Consider the following 15477-nt stretch of genomic DNA (forward strand, 5'->3'; position numbering starts at 1 on the left):
GCCTGCAGAGTGAGAAGTGCTGCATTTCCTGAGGGCAATGCAGAGGACGAGTGAGAGGAGCCCTCTGTTACCGGGGTCGCACTATCCCAAACACCAAGCCCAGCAGACCAACAGAGAAAGAGGGAGCAGGGGATATACTGTACGTAGAGACAAGTCAGACATATGTAGGAAGAGAAGACAGAGAGAGAGAGAGAGAGAGAGAGAGAGAGAGAGAGAGAGAGAGAGAGAGAGAGAGTGAGTGAGTGAGTGAGAGTGAGTAAGAATGAGTGAGAGTTAGAGGGAGAGGGAGAGAGTGAGAGAGAGAGAGAGAGAGAGAGAGAGAGAGAGAGAGAGAGAGAGAGAGAGAGAGAGAGAGAGAGAGAGAGAGAGAGAGAGAGAGAGAGAGTGGTTTTGTGTGGTGAACTCTACAGCCCTAGCACAAATAGTTTAAAGAGCCATGATCCAAAGGTGTCATAGAAGAGGGCTTGCCTTTGCATGGATTTGAATAACTCACACATCAGTTCTTTGGGATGTGTTTAGATTAATCTACTACTCACTATGACGAACAGCAATAGCTAGTTTACTGTTACTGTTTTAATGAGGCCTTAATCACAATCAAACTTGACCGGATTACAAATTGATTGTGATTCGACACTACCTAAAAGTATTGTATATGAAGGAGGGGTTTTGAAAGAGCTTGCTTGTTTTTTGGGTTTCTCCTGCTGTGTTACTCTGGGCGTAAACGGGCGACACAACATGTCATACAGGGAAAAAAGTGTCACTCAGGAGATAATAATCAGATGGCTGAGCGGTTAGGGAGTCGGACTATTAATCAGAAGGTTGTTGGTTCGATTCCTGGCCATGCCAAATGACGTTGTGTCCTTGGGCAAGGCACTTCACCCTACTTGCCTCGGGGGGAATGTCCCTGTACTTACTGTAAGTCGCTCGGGATAAGAGTGTCTGCTAAATGTAAATTTCATTCAGGAATAATGTTGAACCATTGTTCCTGCTTTGTTATCTGTTAATAAAGACATTGATGAGATATCCATTTGCAACCCAGTTGTGTACCTAGCCTGATAGGATATTTATAACAACCATCAACATTGAGTGTTACATTCATATGGGGCTTTAAATACAGACCATTCTGTAAACCATGTAAAGTTTAGGTTAAATGAAGCCCTCAAATCTGGCCACATAAGTTACCAAACTCTTCTTAAATTACAAAATGAAGGTACATGATCAGATCCTTAAAAATTTATTGAAGGTAATGTAACATGAAATCATAAGTGATTTAAGAAAAAAAATACCCTTGCATAGATCACAGACCATGCCTTTGTCATTAACTGACAAACTGAACACATAGCATAATCCTTGGAGACACAATGTGAAATGTAAAAAAAAATTAAAATACATTTCCGATGTTCGTAGGCAAATGGATTTGAAGAGCAAGGGTCAACAGTCCTTTGTGTCTTTTGTGCAGCTCCCAGAGAGCCACCATACATTATTTAGTGCACTTGGTCACATTCATATTATATGCATGCTTCATGGTATTATCAACTCATACTGTAACAGTCACATGTCTATCAATCCATTGCTGTCATCCCAAGATCGTGTCATTGTTGGTTACCTTTCCTCACCATTTTAAGTGAAGTCAGATTTGTTGCTTCTGTGAGTATTGCATGATCAGAATGAACCAAATTCTGTACAGTGCTGCCAAAGCAAACACTTTGGGTCGTAAGAATAGGCTCTTTTGCTTTTTACAAACAAGAACATTTTTAAAACCATACTGAAGTAGTGTGCATGTGTTTGTGATATATTTAAAGCCTTTAGTGCAGATGAAAGCAAGGGTTTTTTTTAATGATGCAACCATAATAGAGTTGAGATTCACAGTTTTGAAAATTAAAGCTCATGCAGTCTTCCATTGATCATGCAACAACGCGATCCGTTAGTTGCTGTAGAGATTTGTACCTATATATTTTTTTATGTTTGGTTTGTGAGTTCTGATGGGATTTTGGAAAGTTCTCTTTGTGGAGTTATTTGGATGTTTTTTCAGTGTTTCTTAAAACAAAAAAGACAAAACACATCTTGATGATTCTATAGTTGGTATCCACATCATTCAAAATACAGTCATTGATAATAGAAGTTAGGTTTAACCATCATGGCTTTCCAAAAGAAACACATTGAGTCTTTGATATTTCAGTATATGGCATGTTTTTCCTTAAAATAAAATACGTTTGTCCTAGTATAGTGCCACAGAAACAGAAGACACACAATGAAAACGTTAATATTCATAATTGCTTTGACAATATATATATAGATATATATATATCGTAGTTGCTCTATTCTATTTTACTGTAGCTAAAATGGCATTGTTTTACTACTTTAAATAGAACAGTGTTCTTATACTGTGGTACTGTTTATGTTGTCTGTTATAGATTTTAAAGACCTTCTCACTCATGTTCTTGTTCACAGAAATCAGTAAAGAAATGCAAAAATGTCTCTAAACAATATAAGCACCTTCTCTGACTCTCTTTCACACACTGCACGCCACACACAGCCATTCAATCCAATGGCTCAGTGCTTGCAGCCTCTTAAGTGCATTACTAGCTATTCCTTTGGGACTGTGCTATCGGCTGCTTTGCTTCTTCATCAGCGTTGTTCCCTGACTGGAAAACAACTCTTGGTGATCCCACTCTATGATGTTGAGTGGGTTGGCTAATATACAGTACCTATATTTGGCCTGACCATTAGGTTTTAGTTGCCTAACGCAAGCAAGGATTACCAACTCCGACAGACCTCACAAATCTCAACATAGTCAACGACAATAAAAGCTCTGAGGTTTGAACACATACAGCTAATGTTGTCAGTGTCTTCTCCTTTTGAATATAGATTAATTTCCGTCTCGACAAAAGAGTCTAAGAAACAGGTACCTGTAATTCTATTGCTGTAAGAATGCATTGTTTTGTAGAATGTTTGGATGTATAGCACCATACACATATTGCCCTCACAAATCAGTGGCTGCACTGATAGTGTAAGGGGTTTCCTACATATTCACTTGAACCTCACTCTGAACTGTTTAATCATGGGTATTTAGTGGAGTAGGACGTTTGGCCAGACAGTGAATGACTCATCGAAATCTTCTTCAGAACCACACTCAAAAAACACTATGCACATGGGAAAACCATGTCTCTACTTGATATGTTTACTGCATGAATGAGGTCATTCTGCACTACATTTAGCATCTTTCTGGATAATCCCTCTGTCAGTGTGGCATTGGGGTATTATCTGTGTTTGTTCTTAGATTGGACAACATTCTAGCATTGATACCATTGTGGAATAGTCCTGAGACACCCATTTGTCAAAGACCTCTAAGTAGGCTCTATAAAAGACACCTGAACTGATGCAAACGCTGTTGTAAGTCTCTGGCAATACAGTAGGATCATGGCCAAATAAACAGGAGGACCTAGCCTATACCAATCAACCAGCAACAAATCAACTAGCAACTAGATTCACAGAATCAAAAATGCTTTGTGCCATAACTCTTTACATGGCTTTACAAAGCTTGCTTATCCAGGTCTTGTCTATTGGCTGCAGTGTGTTCAGTTGTCCCAATAGTGATTTTCAATGGTCCACCAAGGTTAGCCGTTGCACCAACTAAACATCAAAAGCTAACTGAGACATTAAGTTGCATTGAAATGAGGATACACAAAAGCAGTGCTAATAAATACAGATATGAAATGGGGTACAGTACTTTTCATCCAAATGACATCAATTGTCATAGGGATCGTTGTGTTCATCTCAACAGTGAGTAGGATTTTAAGCAATATCAATATGTTGGATTGAATGTCCATGTCATGCATGAATCCTCAACTTACATGATAAAAACAGTGTGATAGCTGAGCTTACTATAAGATCTGGCCCTTGGGGAAAATGTTTTATTTGAACACGCAATGCAGAGAGCTGAAGGTCAAACTAACAATAAAGATTCATCTAACAAGGCAATGAAGCGTGCTACCAGATTCTTTGCACCCAGGGTGCGTAATGCCCAAGAATTCAAATTGAACTGAAATTGGACCATTCCACTGTCCCTCTTTGACAAATAAACATAACAACAAAACAGCTTTCAGGCATTGTATTTCCATGGAATCGCAATAATTCAAAAACTACCCAATTCAGCAGTCCAACAGACCATAAATCACATGTTTTTTGGAGTCAGTCTATCTATGTATGTTCTACTAAAGCCTAAACATTTTTTGATTGTGCGTAGCTTCAAAGGAAAAGGGCTGGGGATAAGGTGGGTTGGTACACTATTCATCATAAGTGCTTCTGTACAGGCTTGTGTATGAAATAGGGCTAATCTAGAGTTCAACATGGCATAACCACAGTTTAGGTGGCATTTTGCATATGGAAGAAAGAGCTCTGCATTAGAGTAGACTACATCTCTGCAGTTAGTTTTGCAATGACCTCACTGAGGTAGACATTTAAAAGATTTATGGCACAAAAATCTATATAAAAAGAAAGGCCAACTCAAAAAATGAATATTCCCTTTTCATTTTGATTTAGATGGACAGGTAAAGTACTCTATAGTGTTCCAGTAGGGCAAGTGCATGACAGCATAAAGTTGTACCATATTTTTTGTAGCAAACATTCTTTCACTGTATCTATAATCTTTATAATCATAACAATAATCCTCAACAACATCTTCAACGACAATAACAGCATAGTTAAAAAAAACAGGAACTGCACCAGATCTGCTCAACTGCATGAATGCTTTTGTACACAGAGGCACTTTCTTTGATCCTGTTGGTGAGAGGGGTAAAGGCACTAGCAACTAATGTAAAAGTAATTATTTGCAATATCTAACATAACTTCAGGAAATTTCTTGTTTTTTTCCCAAAATTTTGAAGTGAAATGGAAGCATGACTCATATGTTAACTTTTCTTGTTCAAAGAAGGTCCATGCACTGCGCTATTGAAGTAATACTGTAGGCCTAACTGGTGCTTACTATGAGTAGGCTATATGCATTTTGATAATATTTCTTCAGCTTCTTTGACTGCCTCTTAAATTAGAAAGTCTGCATCCCCAAGTTGGGTTTGGATATATTTTGTCACATTTCAGAAACGTCCAGGATTTTGTTTCCCTAGTTTCCTTGACAATATAGGACACACAATGTGCCTGAATTGCAACAAGCTGTATATTGATGTCATGCATTAAATATACTAGGATACTTAGTACCTTAGTCAATAGGCCATAATGCAGGTTACTTTATCATGCTATGATCTCATTTATTTACTTTGTTCCCTTAAGGTTTAACATTCAGTCTCTAGATACTTCTAAATGATTTGCATTTTCAAATTAAATCTAACCAGTGCACTCTGTTAAAACGAATGAGAACGGGGTAATGAGTTAAGGGATCCAAAAGAACATCTTTACCACTATATGAGGTAATGTCTCACGCATGCCAATATCAAATGGGGAGTCTTTCTAAACATGCTCATGTGAAGCTCTTTTTTTATAATTGTGCTGTCTTGCATCTAAAGGGCATGGCATTGAATCACTTGGTGATATCATAATTACAGCATCTGCTGGAAAATAGCAGCATTGCGGATGTCCTTGAGGCATGTAGACCCTCTTTAACATCCAACCAGGAGATCAGTCTTTTTCCATTAAGGTGCTTTGCTGGATAGTAGATCATAAGTCGAGAAGGGGGGGGGGGGGGTCAACCTCCAGGCTCGACCACTGATCTGCAGATGCTTGCATGTATCTGCAGAGTATTCTGATGCATTTTCCTAGATGCATTGTGCAACTTGCTGAAATGTTATCTGTAATCCATGCATAACGTTTAATGATCACGCAGGTGTCAGATAGAACAGTCATTGTGGCTGCTGTTAGTTGTCCAGGGCTCAAATGCGTGTGTTAAATAGATGTAGGTTTTTTTTGCAATATATGTGTATATTTGAAAGATTGTTTCAAATAATGTATTACTCTACCTGTCATGTGTTCTAATAGATTATTTTTTTCTGGTTCCTTTCAGTTGCTGAGCTTGGTTGTAGTAATGCTAGAGCGCTTTAAGAAGGTACATGAAGCTTTCAAACGGATGGTCTATTCCATGTGACTTTGAGGTCCCACAGATTCTACTTCCATTTTACACATCTGTCAGGAGTTTGCTTTTGTTTACACAGTTTTGGTTGGCTATAGTGCAATTGCCAGTTCTGAGATTGGCCTCCCTAAAGTTGTCGATGCTATTATTTATGTCTCCATCAATCTCCATGTATTCTGATTTGCTGACGGTTGATGAGCTACGGCGGCTAGAATTGGTTTCAGATATATTTGGATTGCTTACATTTAGGAGTTGGGCCTGCTCCTCTCCCTCGGTCTCCCTGTGGTAGAAGTAGTTGAAGTTGGACACAATGACAGGCACTGGGAGCGCAATTGTCAACACTCCAGCGATGGCGCACAGAGAGCCTACAATCTTGCCCCCTATTGTAACTGGGACCATATCCCCATATCCCACTGTTGTCATTGACACCACTGCCCACCAGAAAGCGTCCGGGATGCTGTGAAAGTGGGACTCTCCCTCTTCTGCCTCAGCAAAGTATACGGCACTGGAGAATAAGATGACACCGATGAATAGAAAGAAGATCAGCAATCCAAGCTCTCTCATACTGGCCTTGAGTGTCTGGCCCAAAATCTGCAATCCTTTCGAATGTCTTGACAGTTTAAAGATTCTGAACACTCTGACCAGACGAATCACCCTGAGGATGGCCAGAGATGTTGCCTGTTCTCCTACCCCTTCTTCGGCGTCGTTGGGGTCTTCAGCCAGCTCCGTGCCCAGTGTGATGAAGTAGGGGATGATAGCCACTATGTCAATAGTGTTCATCATGTTCTTGAAGAAGGCCGCCTTACTAGGACACGCGAAAAAGCGAACTATCAATTCAAAGGAGAACCAGATAATGCAGAGAGTCTCGATAATGAAGAAAGGGTCGGTCAAGATATTTGGTTTGTAGTAAAAAGTAGTGTTGCCTATTGTCTTTAACCGACCTCTTGGGTCCTCTTTCAGTTCAGGCAAAGTCTCTAAACAAAATATGACTATGGAAATCAGAATGACCATCACAGACACTATTGCAATACCTCTAGCAGGGCCAGAACTCTCTGGGTGTTCAAAGAGCAGCCAAATTTGTCGCTGAAACTCCTTTTCTGGCAATGGGCGTTCTTCCTCTCTGATGAAACCCTCATCCTCGCGGAATTTCTCCATCGCTTCGACCCCGAGCTCATAAAATTTGATCTCTTCCGAAAACATATCCAGCGGGACGTTCACAGGTCTCCTCAGCCTACCCCCTGATTGATAATAGTAGAGAATAGCGTCAAAGCTGGGACGGTTTCGGTCAAAGAAATACTCATTTCTCAAGGGATCGAAGTACCGCATCCTCTTCTTGGGATTGCCGAGTAATGTTTCTGGAAACTGTGAGAGAGTATTTAGCTGTGTCTCGAATCGGAGCCCCGCAATATTGATGACCACCCTCTCGCAGCAATCGTGGTCATCGTGGTCAGGGGGATATGTGTCCTGCGGGTGCCCAGGCACCGCCGAGGTCTCATCCATGTTATCTCCCGCAACGACAGTCATCTTGCAGGTTAACTTGGAGCTCTGCAGGAGTTGTGGAATTCCGATTAAAATAATGTAGCAGGCATTCAGTAAAAAAAAATCCACGTTGTTCCCCTCCCCTTATTTGTTGTCCTAGTCCCCAGACTGGGGAGTAGCTTGCTTTGCCTTAGTGCGGCTCCACTGCGATTCTCGCTGACTCGACCATTGCTGCTCCCCGCTGCATCTGCTACTGCCTCTGTCACCCAGTCAGAGAAAAAAAAAAGAATGGATCGAACAGCGGAGATATTTGCCAACTCAGCAATTTCTGCCATCTAGGTGTTTAATTATTTATATATTCTGAACTTAACTAGCAAATATTACAGTAACAAACTATTGTTTTACGTTTTTTTGTAAGGCCTACACTACACTAACCCTACAGATCGTTAAATGACAGTCTTATATTGTTGTAACCTACCACCTCATTGTTTTGACGCATATATCACTAACCTATTGACATTTAGTGATGGGCTTACAAGAAAATGCTTGTTATGCCAAACATAGCCTATAAAATCAAATTAATAAGGCACTTAATATATTGTAATATCTCAGGTTGCTGATCAGCTTCCAGTTCCTCTGCTTACCTTGGGTTGATCTTGAAGGGTCCTGAAGGAATGCGCCTTGTCCGCGAAGTAATTCAACGCTAGGACACCCGTGGCCAGTTGTCAGACCTGTGTTCATGCAGCCTAGCACTTAAGCCAAGCGGATCAACAAAAAAAAAGACCCGTGCAGAACCGAAATTAACATAGCCTATCACTGATCCATTATCTCTCGTCAACCCCACATTTCCTATTTGTCTACATCTTGATGCAGTTCCTTCACATAAGATGTAAAGTCTGGAGTGAAGGGAAATACGTAAAACACCAAAAACGGAGAAAAGCAGCCAAGTCAATGAGCCGCTTGTGCGCCGGCACTTTGGCGTGAATGGCTTATACCGCAAGAGAAATTCTTGTTCTGCAATTTAGGCGGGGAGATACATTAAGGGGCAATAAGCGAACCCCTGCCATTTCCAGACATGACCGCATCAGCAGAAATTACCTGTTACGAGTAGACAAGATGACGGGCTGAAAGTGTTTTTCCTCGCCATATTGTTAAGGTAATGTAAACTGGAGGTGTCTAATAAGGGGGAATCGATTATGGAAGAGAGAATAATTTCTTAATTTTGTTCTGCATATTTTTGTAACGCATTTCACATGCAAGGAGAGTGGTGGTGGAGAAAGTGCGTGTGTATGTGTGTGTGTGTGTGTGTGTGTGTGTGTGTGTGTATGTGTGTGTGTATATGTAAAAGGGGAGGGGGGGTTCGACGCAATGCAGACCGGCTGTACTAACGCTGCACGCTGCCACGAGTGCTCTATTGGCTACACCACAAAAACAAGAACATTTGTGTGCCAGCATTGGCGCAAGATCTGCTTTGGTGGCGAGCTGGTTCAATAATAGGCTAATCCATTTATTTAGCTGAGTCAGAATGTAAATAAGAACGTTGTTTTGTGTAGTAGGCTAATATTGTTTCCATCATTAGACTTTATAATTAGGCTAAAAGCCTAAATATATATATCTGTAAGATTACGATGAAGTCACTTTTCAGTTGATACATCTCAGGTTTATGTGGTGTGAGAGAAATAAGCGTCTTCCAAGGAGTGGCTTCATCACCATGGACAGCGCACTGCGAGCGTTGCGGAAGATTATTTCTCGTTTATCTATAGCCTTTTCGGCGTTGTCCCGTTATCTCGGCGTTATCCCGTCAGTCAATACAGTTTTAAGTTTAAGGCACACAGCAGCGAGTTCATTCTAGGACAACGTTTTTGAATTATGCTTAACCCATGCCCAAATCATCACAGTGCTCTCTAATCTGCTAATAGGCCTAGAGGCAAGTGAGGAGTAGCCTACATCACGTAGCCTACATCAACATGACACTTTCATTAAGTTAAAGGAATGTACTACAATATAAACTAGGTCTGAACTTTTAGAAGACTCCCCCTTTCTCCTTCATTTCTTGCATTTTTCCACACAGTTTGAAACCACGTGCGTAATATTTTAGAATATAGCCTTGTTAAAGCTGGCAATTATTTTTGGTAAAATAATTTATTGTCAAGTTATTTATTTTATCAAAAGATCATATACATGTACAAATAATATGTTATAAAAATAGATCTGTAATTTTATATTAGGCTAAGCGATTCATCTAAAGAATTTCTATTACAGAACCTATAGCCTATTAGGCTATGCCTGCATTGGCTAGGTTCACAACGTTATAGGCTACATCAATTAATCTCAAGTAGTGTGTCTAACAACTTGAAGGCCTTGAGGACAGGCCAAAATGTAGGATTAAATACAACATATACTTTTCAAGCCATTAGCATCTGGACTGGAGAATGTCTGGATTTTCTTTCAGGGGCAGAAAGGGAAGTATTCCCTTGTCTCGAGACTCCTGCAAGTTGAAGAAAAAGGTATCATAACTTCTGGAGAGTTCAATCATTTTCAACCAGGAAACAACTTTCCAGCAATGTCTTGCAACATGCCGTTCACAATCGGAAATCCAGGAAGGAAGCCCTAATGTGCACTTGAAACTGTTTTACTTCTGCAACATCCATAAATCACTTATATTCACATATATACAAGTGCAATACACAGCCTAGCCTACATCTAGTCTATAATAAAATTAGATAGATCTCTACTTTAGTGTTTAAGTATATTTCTATCTTTAAAAAAATGTCTAACCTGAGAAGTCTGCGCCATCACAATGTAACCACAGTGTGGCGCTAGTTGTTCAGATATTTGGAAGGGTTGCAAACCCCTAAACGCAGTGCCGGGAACATTAGCTCCATACTACCTGTTTAATCGGCTAGGTGTCCATAGATAACACAGCTGATGTAGGCTATCATGACTTAACTTATGAAATACGATCTTAGATAAATGTCTAAACTATAGGTTACGCAAATAAAAGAACAAATGGACCAGTAGGCTACGCTTCATTGCAAATAGCCTATAGCCTAACAGTAGGCTATTGCACTTACCAAGATAGATAGGCCCTATATTCTCATTTTTAAACGTCTGTCAGTTTGCCAGTGTATGTTTCAACGGGGTTGAAGGTTGAATATCGCATAGTATCCAAATCGTTCCCATCATCCAGGTATTCTGTTTTAGTAGGCCTAAACGACTGTATGCTGTCACTTGATTTGAATTCCCCGAATGATGCTTGTTGCTGTCCGCATGTCACGTGTGTATATTTAGTATTTTCCCCCTGGTCATGCTCTCTGTGATAGAAATAGTTGAAATTTGATACGATGACAGGGACAGGTAAGGCAATTGTAAGCACCCCAGCGATGGCGCATAAAGATCCCACTATCTTGCCTCCAATAGTTTCTGGGTACATGTCTCCATACCCAACTGTGGTCATGGACACCACAGCCCACCAGAATGCAGCAGGGATACTTGTAAATCCAGTTTGTGGGTCGTCAACCTCCGCAAAGTAAGCCGCGCTCGAGAACAAAATAACCCCTATGATCAGAAAGAATATTAACAGTCCAAGTTCTCTCATACTTGCACGAAGAGTTTGGCCGAGAATTTGAAGACCCTTGGAGTGTCTCGACAGTTTGAAAATCCTAAAGACTCGTACCAGACGGATAACTCTGAGTATGGCTAAAGACATTGCCTGTTGACTGTTTCCCTGCTTGGTTTCAGCGAGATCCAGGCCAAGAGTGACAAAATAAGGTGCAATAGCAACGACGTCAATAGAATTCATCAGGTTTTTAAAGAAAGCTGCTTTGCTAGGGCACGACAGAAACCTCATCAGAAACTCAAAGGAAAACCACACTATGCAGAGAGTCTCAACCACAAAAAATGGATCCGTAAAATGATTAGTTTTTTTCTCGTGGGTAGTTCCATTTGAAACAAGATGATTAGACACTACACTGTGTTCTTCCCGGAATTCTGGCAACGTCTCTAGACAAAAAATTATGATGGATATCAAAATCACCATAACTGAAACTATAGCTATCATTTTTGCAGCCCCTGAGCTATCAGGATACTCGAACAACAACCATATCTGGCGTTGAAACTCATTGTTGGGCATTGGACGTTCTTCCTCCTTTATCAAACCTTCATCGTCCTTGAACATTTCTATGGCCTCCTCCTCAATTTCGTAAAATGTAATTTCTTCCATGAAAATGTCAACAGGTACACTGACGGGTCTCCGAAGCCTTCCTCCAGATTGATAGTAATACAGGATGGCATCAAAGCTGGGTCTGTTCCTGTCAAAAAAGTATTCATTTCTCAGAGGATCAAAGAAGCGCATCATTTTCAGTGGATCTCCCAAGAGCGTTGAAGGGAAACGGGAGAGTGTCTTCAATTGAGTTTCGAAGCGCAACCCAGATACGTTTATCACGATCCTCTCGCTGCACTCCTGGTCAGCCTGTTCCAAGTCATACACATCTTGGAATAAGGGAGCAACTACCACAGTCTCATCCTGGTTTTCTTGGGACACTAGAGTCATCTTTTACCCGCCAAGGGTAATTGTTCACTCACCCCGAGGCCCCTACACTCGCTCTCTCAGGTGTGAAGTCCCCTCTCTTCAGTATATATGTCCACGTGCATTTATACATAAGCGCTCAGGAAAAAGTTGACCCCATCATGTGCTGAGTCTTGTCAGAAAAAAAGCTATTCTCTAAAAAAAATAGTCCTTTTGAAATGTTCTACTAATTGTCAAAAGATCTTCTCCTCGTCTTGCTCATAGCTGTGTAGGCTACAGATGACAGGCATATTATCACTATTTTAAACCCCAAAGCCCTCCCCATGTTGACTGACTTGATGACACTGCTGCACAGTCCCTGTCACTCTTTCTCTGTAGTAAAGCAAACCATTAGTAAACTCCACTTCCACAGAAATGTTTTCCAATGGTTGCCTTGATGATAGTCAAACTTTTAAATGACCCTATACTCAATTCTCACTTAATATAATATAAAACGGAATAAAGACAAGTAAAACTGGTTTTAGATTTGAGGTCTTTATTTGTTGAATTTATTGTTTTTGTAAATTAATTATTGAAGGTCATTGAAGTAGAAATCTATGCAACTCCTTGTGGACTATGCGGTAGTGGAAACTGCTGGCATGACTGACACTTGAGTACCCACAGAGAATAGTGTCCTAAGGAAGCCACAGCCAAAATAACACTCCCCAGTTCCAGTGCTTAAAGGGTTGCATTTTACAACTTGGAACATGGGGCCCCTGGAAGAAATTTGACCTACCTAGCCTTTAGGTCATTGAGAGATTTGGGTGTAAACACTGTATGTACACTTTGCCCAATTTAATATTAAGTTCAGTTAATCTACCATCCCCACAACTAAGATGGTGAACAAATTGGTAAATTTCCCAAAAATGCATGGTTCATCACTCAAGTCAAGATCTTAAATGACTGCTCACTCCTCCCTTACACACAATGTAAAACTACACAACTACACTATATGAACATTTGAAGTGGGGTCAGTCATGTGCTTGTATTGCATGTATTGACCTCCAAGTCAATAATCACCAGTCAATAATTATGCTTGTTTTTATTTAATAAATATTATATTTGTGAAATGACAATATTGATTCAAATGTAAGATACTCTGCTTATACACATGTTCACAAATGAAAAAGGACCACACCAACAACACATGTCATTGAGTGGATGTACTTCTAGAAATGTCAGGAATGAATGAATGACAGGCACTGGGGGTGTCTACCGTGGTTTCCCGGAGCTCCGCTAATCTCAAAGATGGTTGGAAAGTACTAAATGTCATAGGTGTTTTTGTGTCACTTGTCAGTATCTCCTCCTTCCTCACTTGCCCACTTCGGTATTCAATCTTGGCTATTCATGCACGCAATTGACCCCCTTTCATAAGAACTGCTTTATCCAGAAATGCCACTGAAAGCCCAGCAATTCAATGGTGCGGGTGGTCAGTATTTATACTGCGGAGTGAGTTTAACCAAATCGACTTGGTTACATAATCAAAGCTGGAAAAGCAGAGGAAGACTGGAAGGAGAAGAGTAATGACTAGGAGAAGGGTGCATGTTTGTATATGCCATAATGACTATTCTTGAGATTGAGTGTATCTTAGGTGAAGGTGTGGGAAGGATGTGATTAGCTGATGGTCATTAGTTGTAGGGTCCTGGAATGGTAGATATTAGATATGGTGGGGTGTTTGCCTCCCAAAACTCAGTTTTATGTAACTCCAGTGATATCTGACACTATGAATTCAGATGGGCATTCTCCATTACAGACATGAGGTAATCACTTAGAACTTCTGTCTGACTTCCTTGACTTGTTCGGCAGGTGTTTATGTGTGTGTTTGCTCTTGGCATGCTATGTACAGTATATTACAGTAAAGTGCAAATGTGCATATGTTATAAAACAGGATTTTTAGCAAGTCAGACTGCAGTCAACAGCTCCAGATAACGGCCTTCAGATCATTTCATTCTCATGCCAACTATGTTGTTGGACATGAAATAGGGGGCAGTTGACTTGGCCTGATGGATGCAGTGCAGGGACTGCGATGACAGGACCTCAGTGAGAAGGATGAGTGCCTGGGTGACTTGAGCAGCCATGAAGCAGTTTGTTTCAGTGACCATTCAGACCAAGGTTTCTTTTGTGAACTTTTTCATTTAAGATTTTTTTTGTTGCTGTTCATGTACAGGTTAAATAGTAAAGTCAGGTCAACAAAATGCTTTAAAGGAACCTAGATGTAGCTAATGTGTGACAGGTAGCATACTTGTCTGACTTTCCCGTACAGATTTTTACAAGACTTTTCGTATGGATAGAATTAATGACAATGTGTCATTACAACATAGTTTCAAATCCTATATTGAAGTTGACGTGTGTCATTGTGATTGCATTCACAGCTTATATGTCCTGTCCAATGTATTTTAAATATGAAATGTTAAAATGACAAGAATGAGCACAATTTCTATTAATTAAGAGTGTGAAATTGTTGGCTGAATCAAACTTAGGCTGTGTTTATGATATTCACTTTTGCCGCTAGTGTATGAGAAGGACACCTTCACCCTGAAGTGTCTCAGGACCAAGCCTTACTTTCTAGTAAGGAGACACCCCAGTCGAGCTACATGCCAGTTCCTGGGTTTTGATTGCCACCAATTTTAGAAAACTGTCATCTGAAGTTGATGGCCATGTTTTTGCTTATAGGTGACCAGGCATATAGCAAGAGGAGAAACAGGACACCCCGGATCCAGGAGGCTTGGTTCATTGGAATATGCTCTGCATGCTTGGTCCTCATGCTTATTCCGGATTATGATTTCGCTACTTGATCAAATCTTACCCTTTTTTTGTAGACAGCATGGGGACTTCCTCAAAGCACTTGTATATGAAGGGGTATCAGTTCCAATACAGAGACACAGGTAGGATTTAAATTGAATAAGCTTTATTTTTGTAATAATTAATATAATCCTGGTTCCCCATGGAGCTTCTTAACTAATAAATTGAGTGAACAGAATTAAATTCCTCCTCAAATGTGTCTTACATTTTTATTCAAATAATTTGTCTACAACAAATCTTCTAAAAGTGAACTCTTTATGATACAGCTGCTCATACATATTATATAATATCAGAATACCAAGAACACACAGGGTCTCATGAACTTCAACCTATAAATCAAAAGACCCCTCCTTAGTATTTTTGCACACACATTTTCATCTTACACTAGAGAAGTCCTGTAACCAAATAGGTTACAGCTCAGAGAGCAACCCTTTGCAAGGGAACCTTAGAGAGGTCTATAAATAAACAGGCAACACTGGGCTGGACTGCACATGGAATGATGAGCTCATGGCAATAGACCCATTCCTTCTCCTCAAGGGTATATCCTTAT

At 40.3% G+C, this 15477-nt stretch overlaps 2 protein-coding genes across 2 annotated transcripts; both read right to left on the reverse strand.

Annotated features, from left to right (window-relative positions):
• Positions 1 to 1269: 1269 nt before the first annotated feature.
• kcna1a (potassium voltage-gated channel, shaker-related subfamily, member 1a) lies at positions 1270 to 7603 on the reverse strand. The gene has a single exon (XM_084672448.1). It carries the CDS (start codon positions 7601 to 7603, stop codon positions 6125 to 6127), a length of 1479 nt encoding a protein of 492 aa, XP_084528574.1. The 3' UTR covers positions 1270 to 6124.
• A 2108-nt stretch (positions 7604 to 9711) lies between these two features.
• kcna6a (potassium voltage-gated channel, shaker-related, subfamily, member 6 a) lies at positions 9712 to 12152 on the reverse strand. The gene is made up of 2 exons (XM_084672476.1): positions 10633 to 12152; positions 9712 to 10046 (listed from the first exon to the last, which is right to left on the reverse strand). Exon 1 carries the CDS (start codon positions 12108 to 12110, stop codon positions 10662 to 10664), a length of 1449 nt encoding a protein of 482 aa, XP_084528602.1. The 5' UTR covers positions 12111 to 12152; the 3' UTR covers positions 9712 to 10046; positions 10633 to 10661.
• Between the last annotated feature and the right edge of the window lie 3325 nt (positions 12153 to 15477).

The sequence above is a fragment of the Hypomesus nipponensis genome, chromosome 14 (genome assembly GCF_054491055.1).
Source record: "Hypomesus nipponensis isolate SF chromosome 14, ASM5449105v1, whole genome shotgun sequence".
NCBI lineage: Eukaryota > Metazoa > Chordata > Actinopteri > Osmeriformes > Osmeridae > Hypomesus > Hypomesus nipponensis.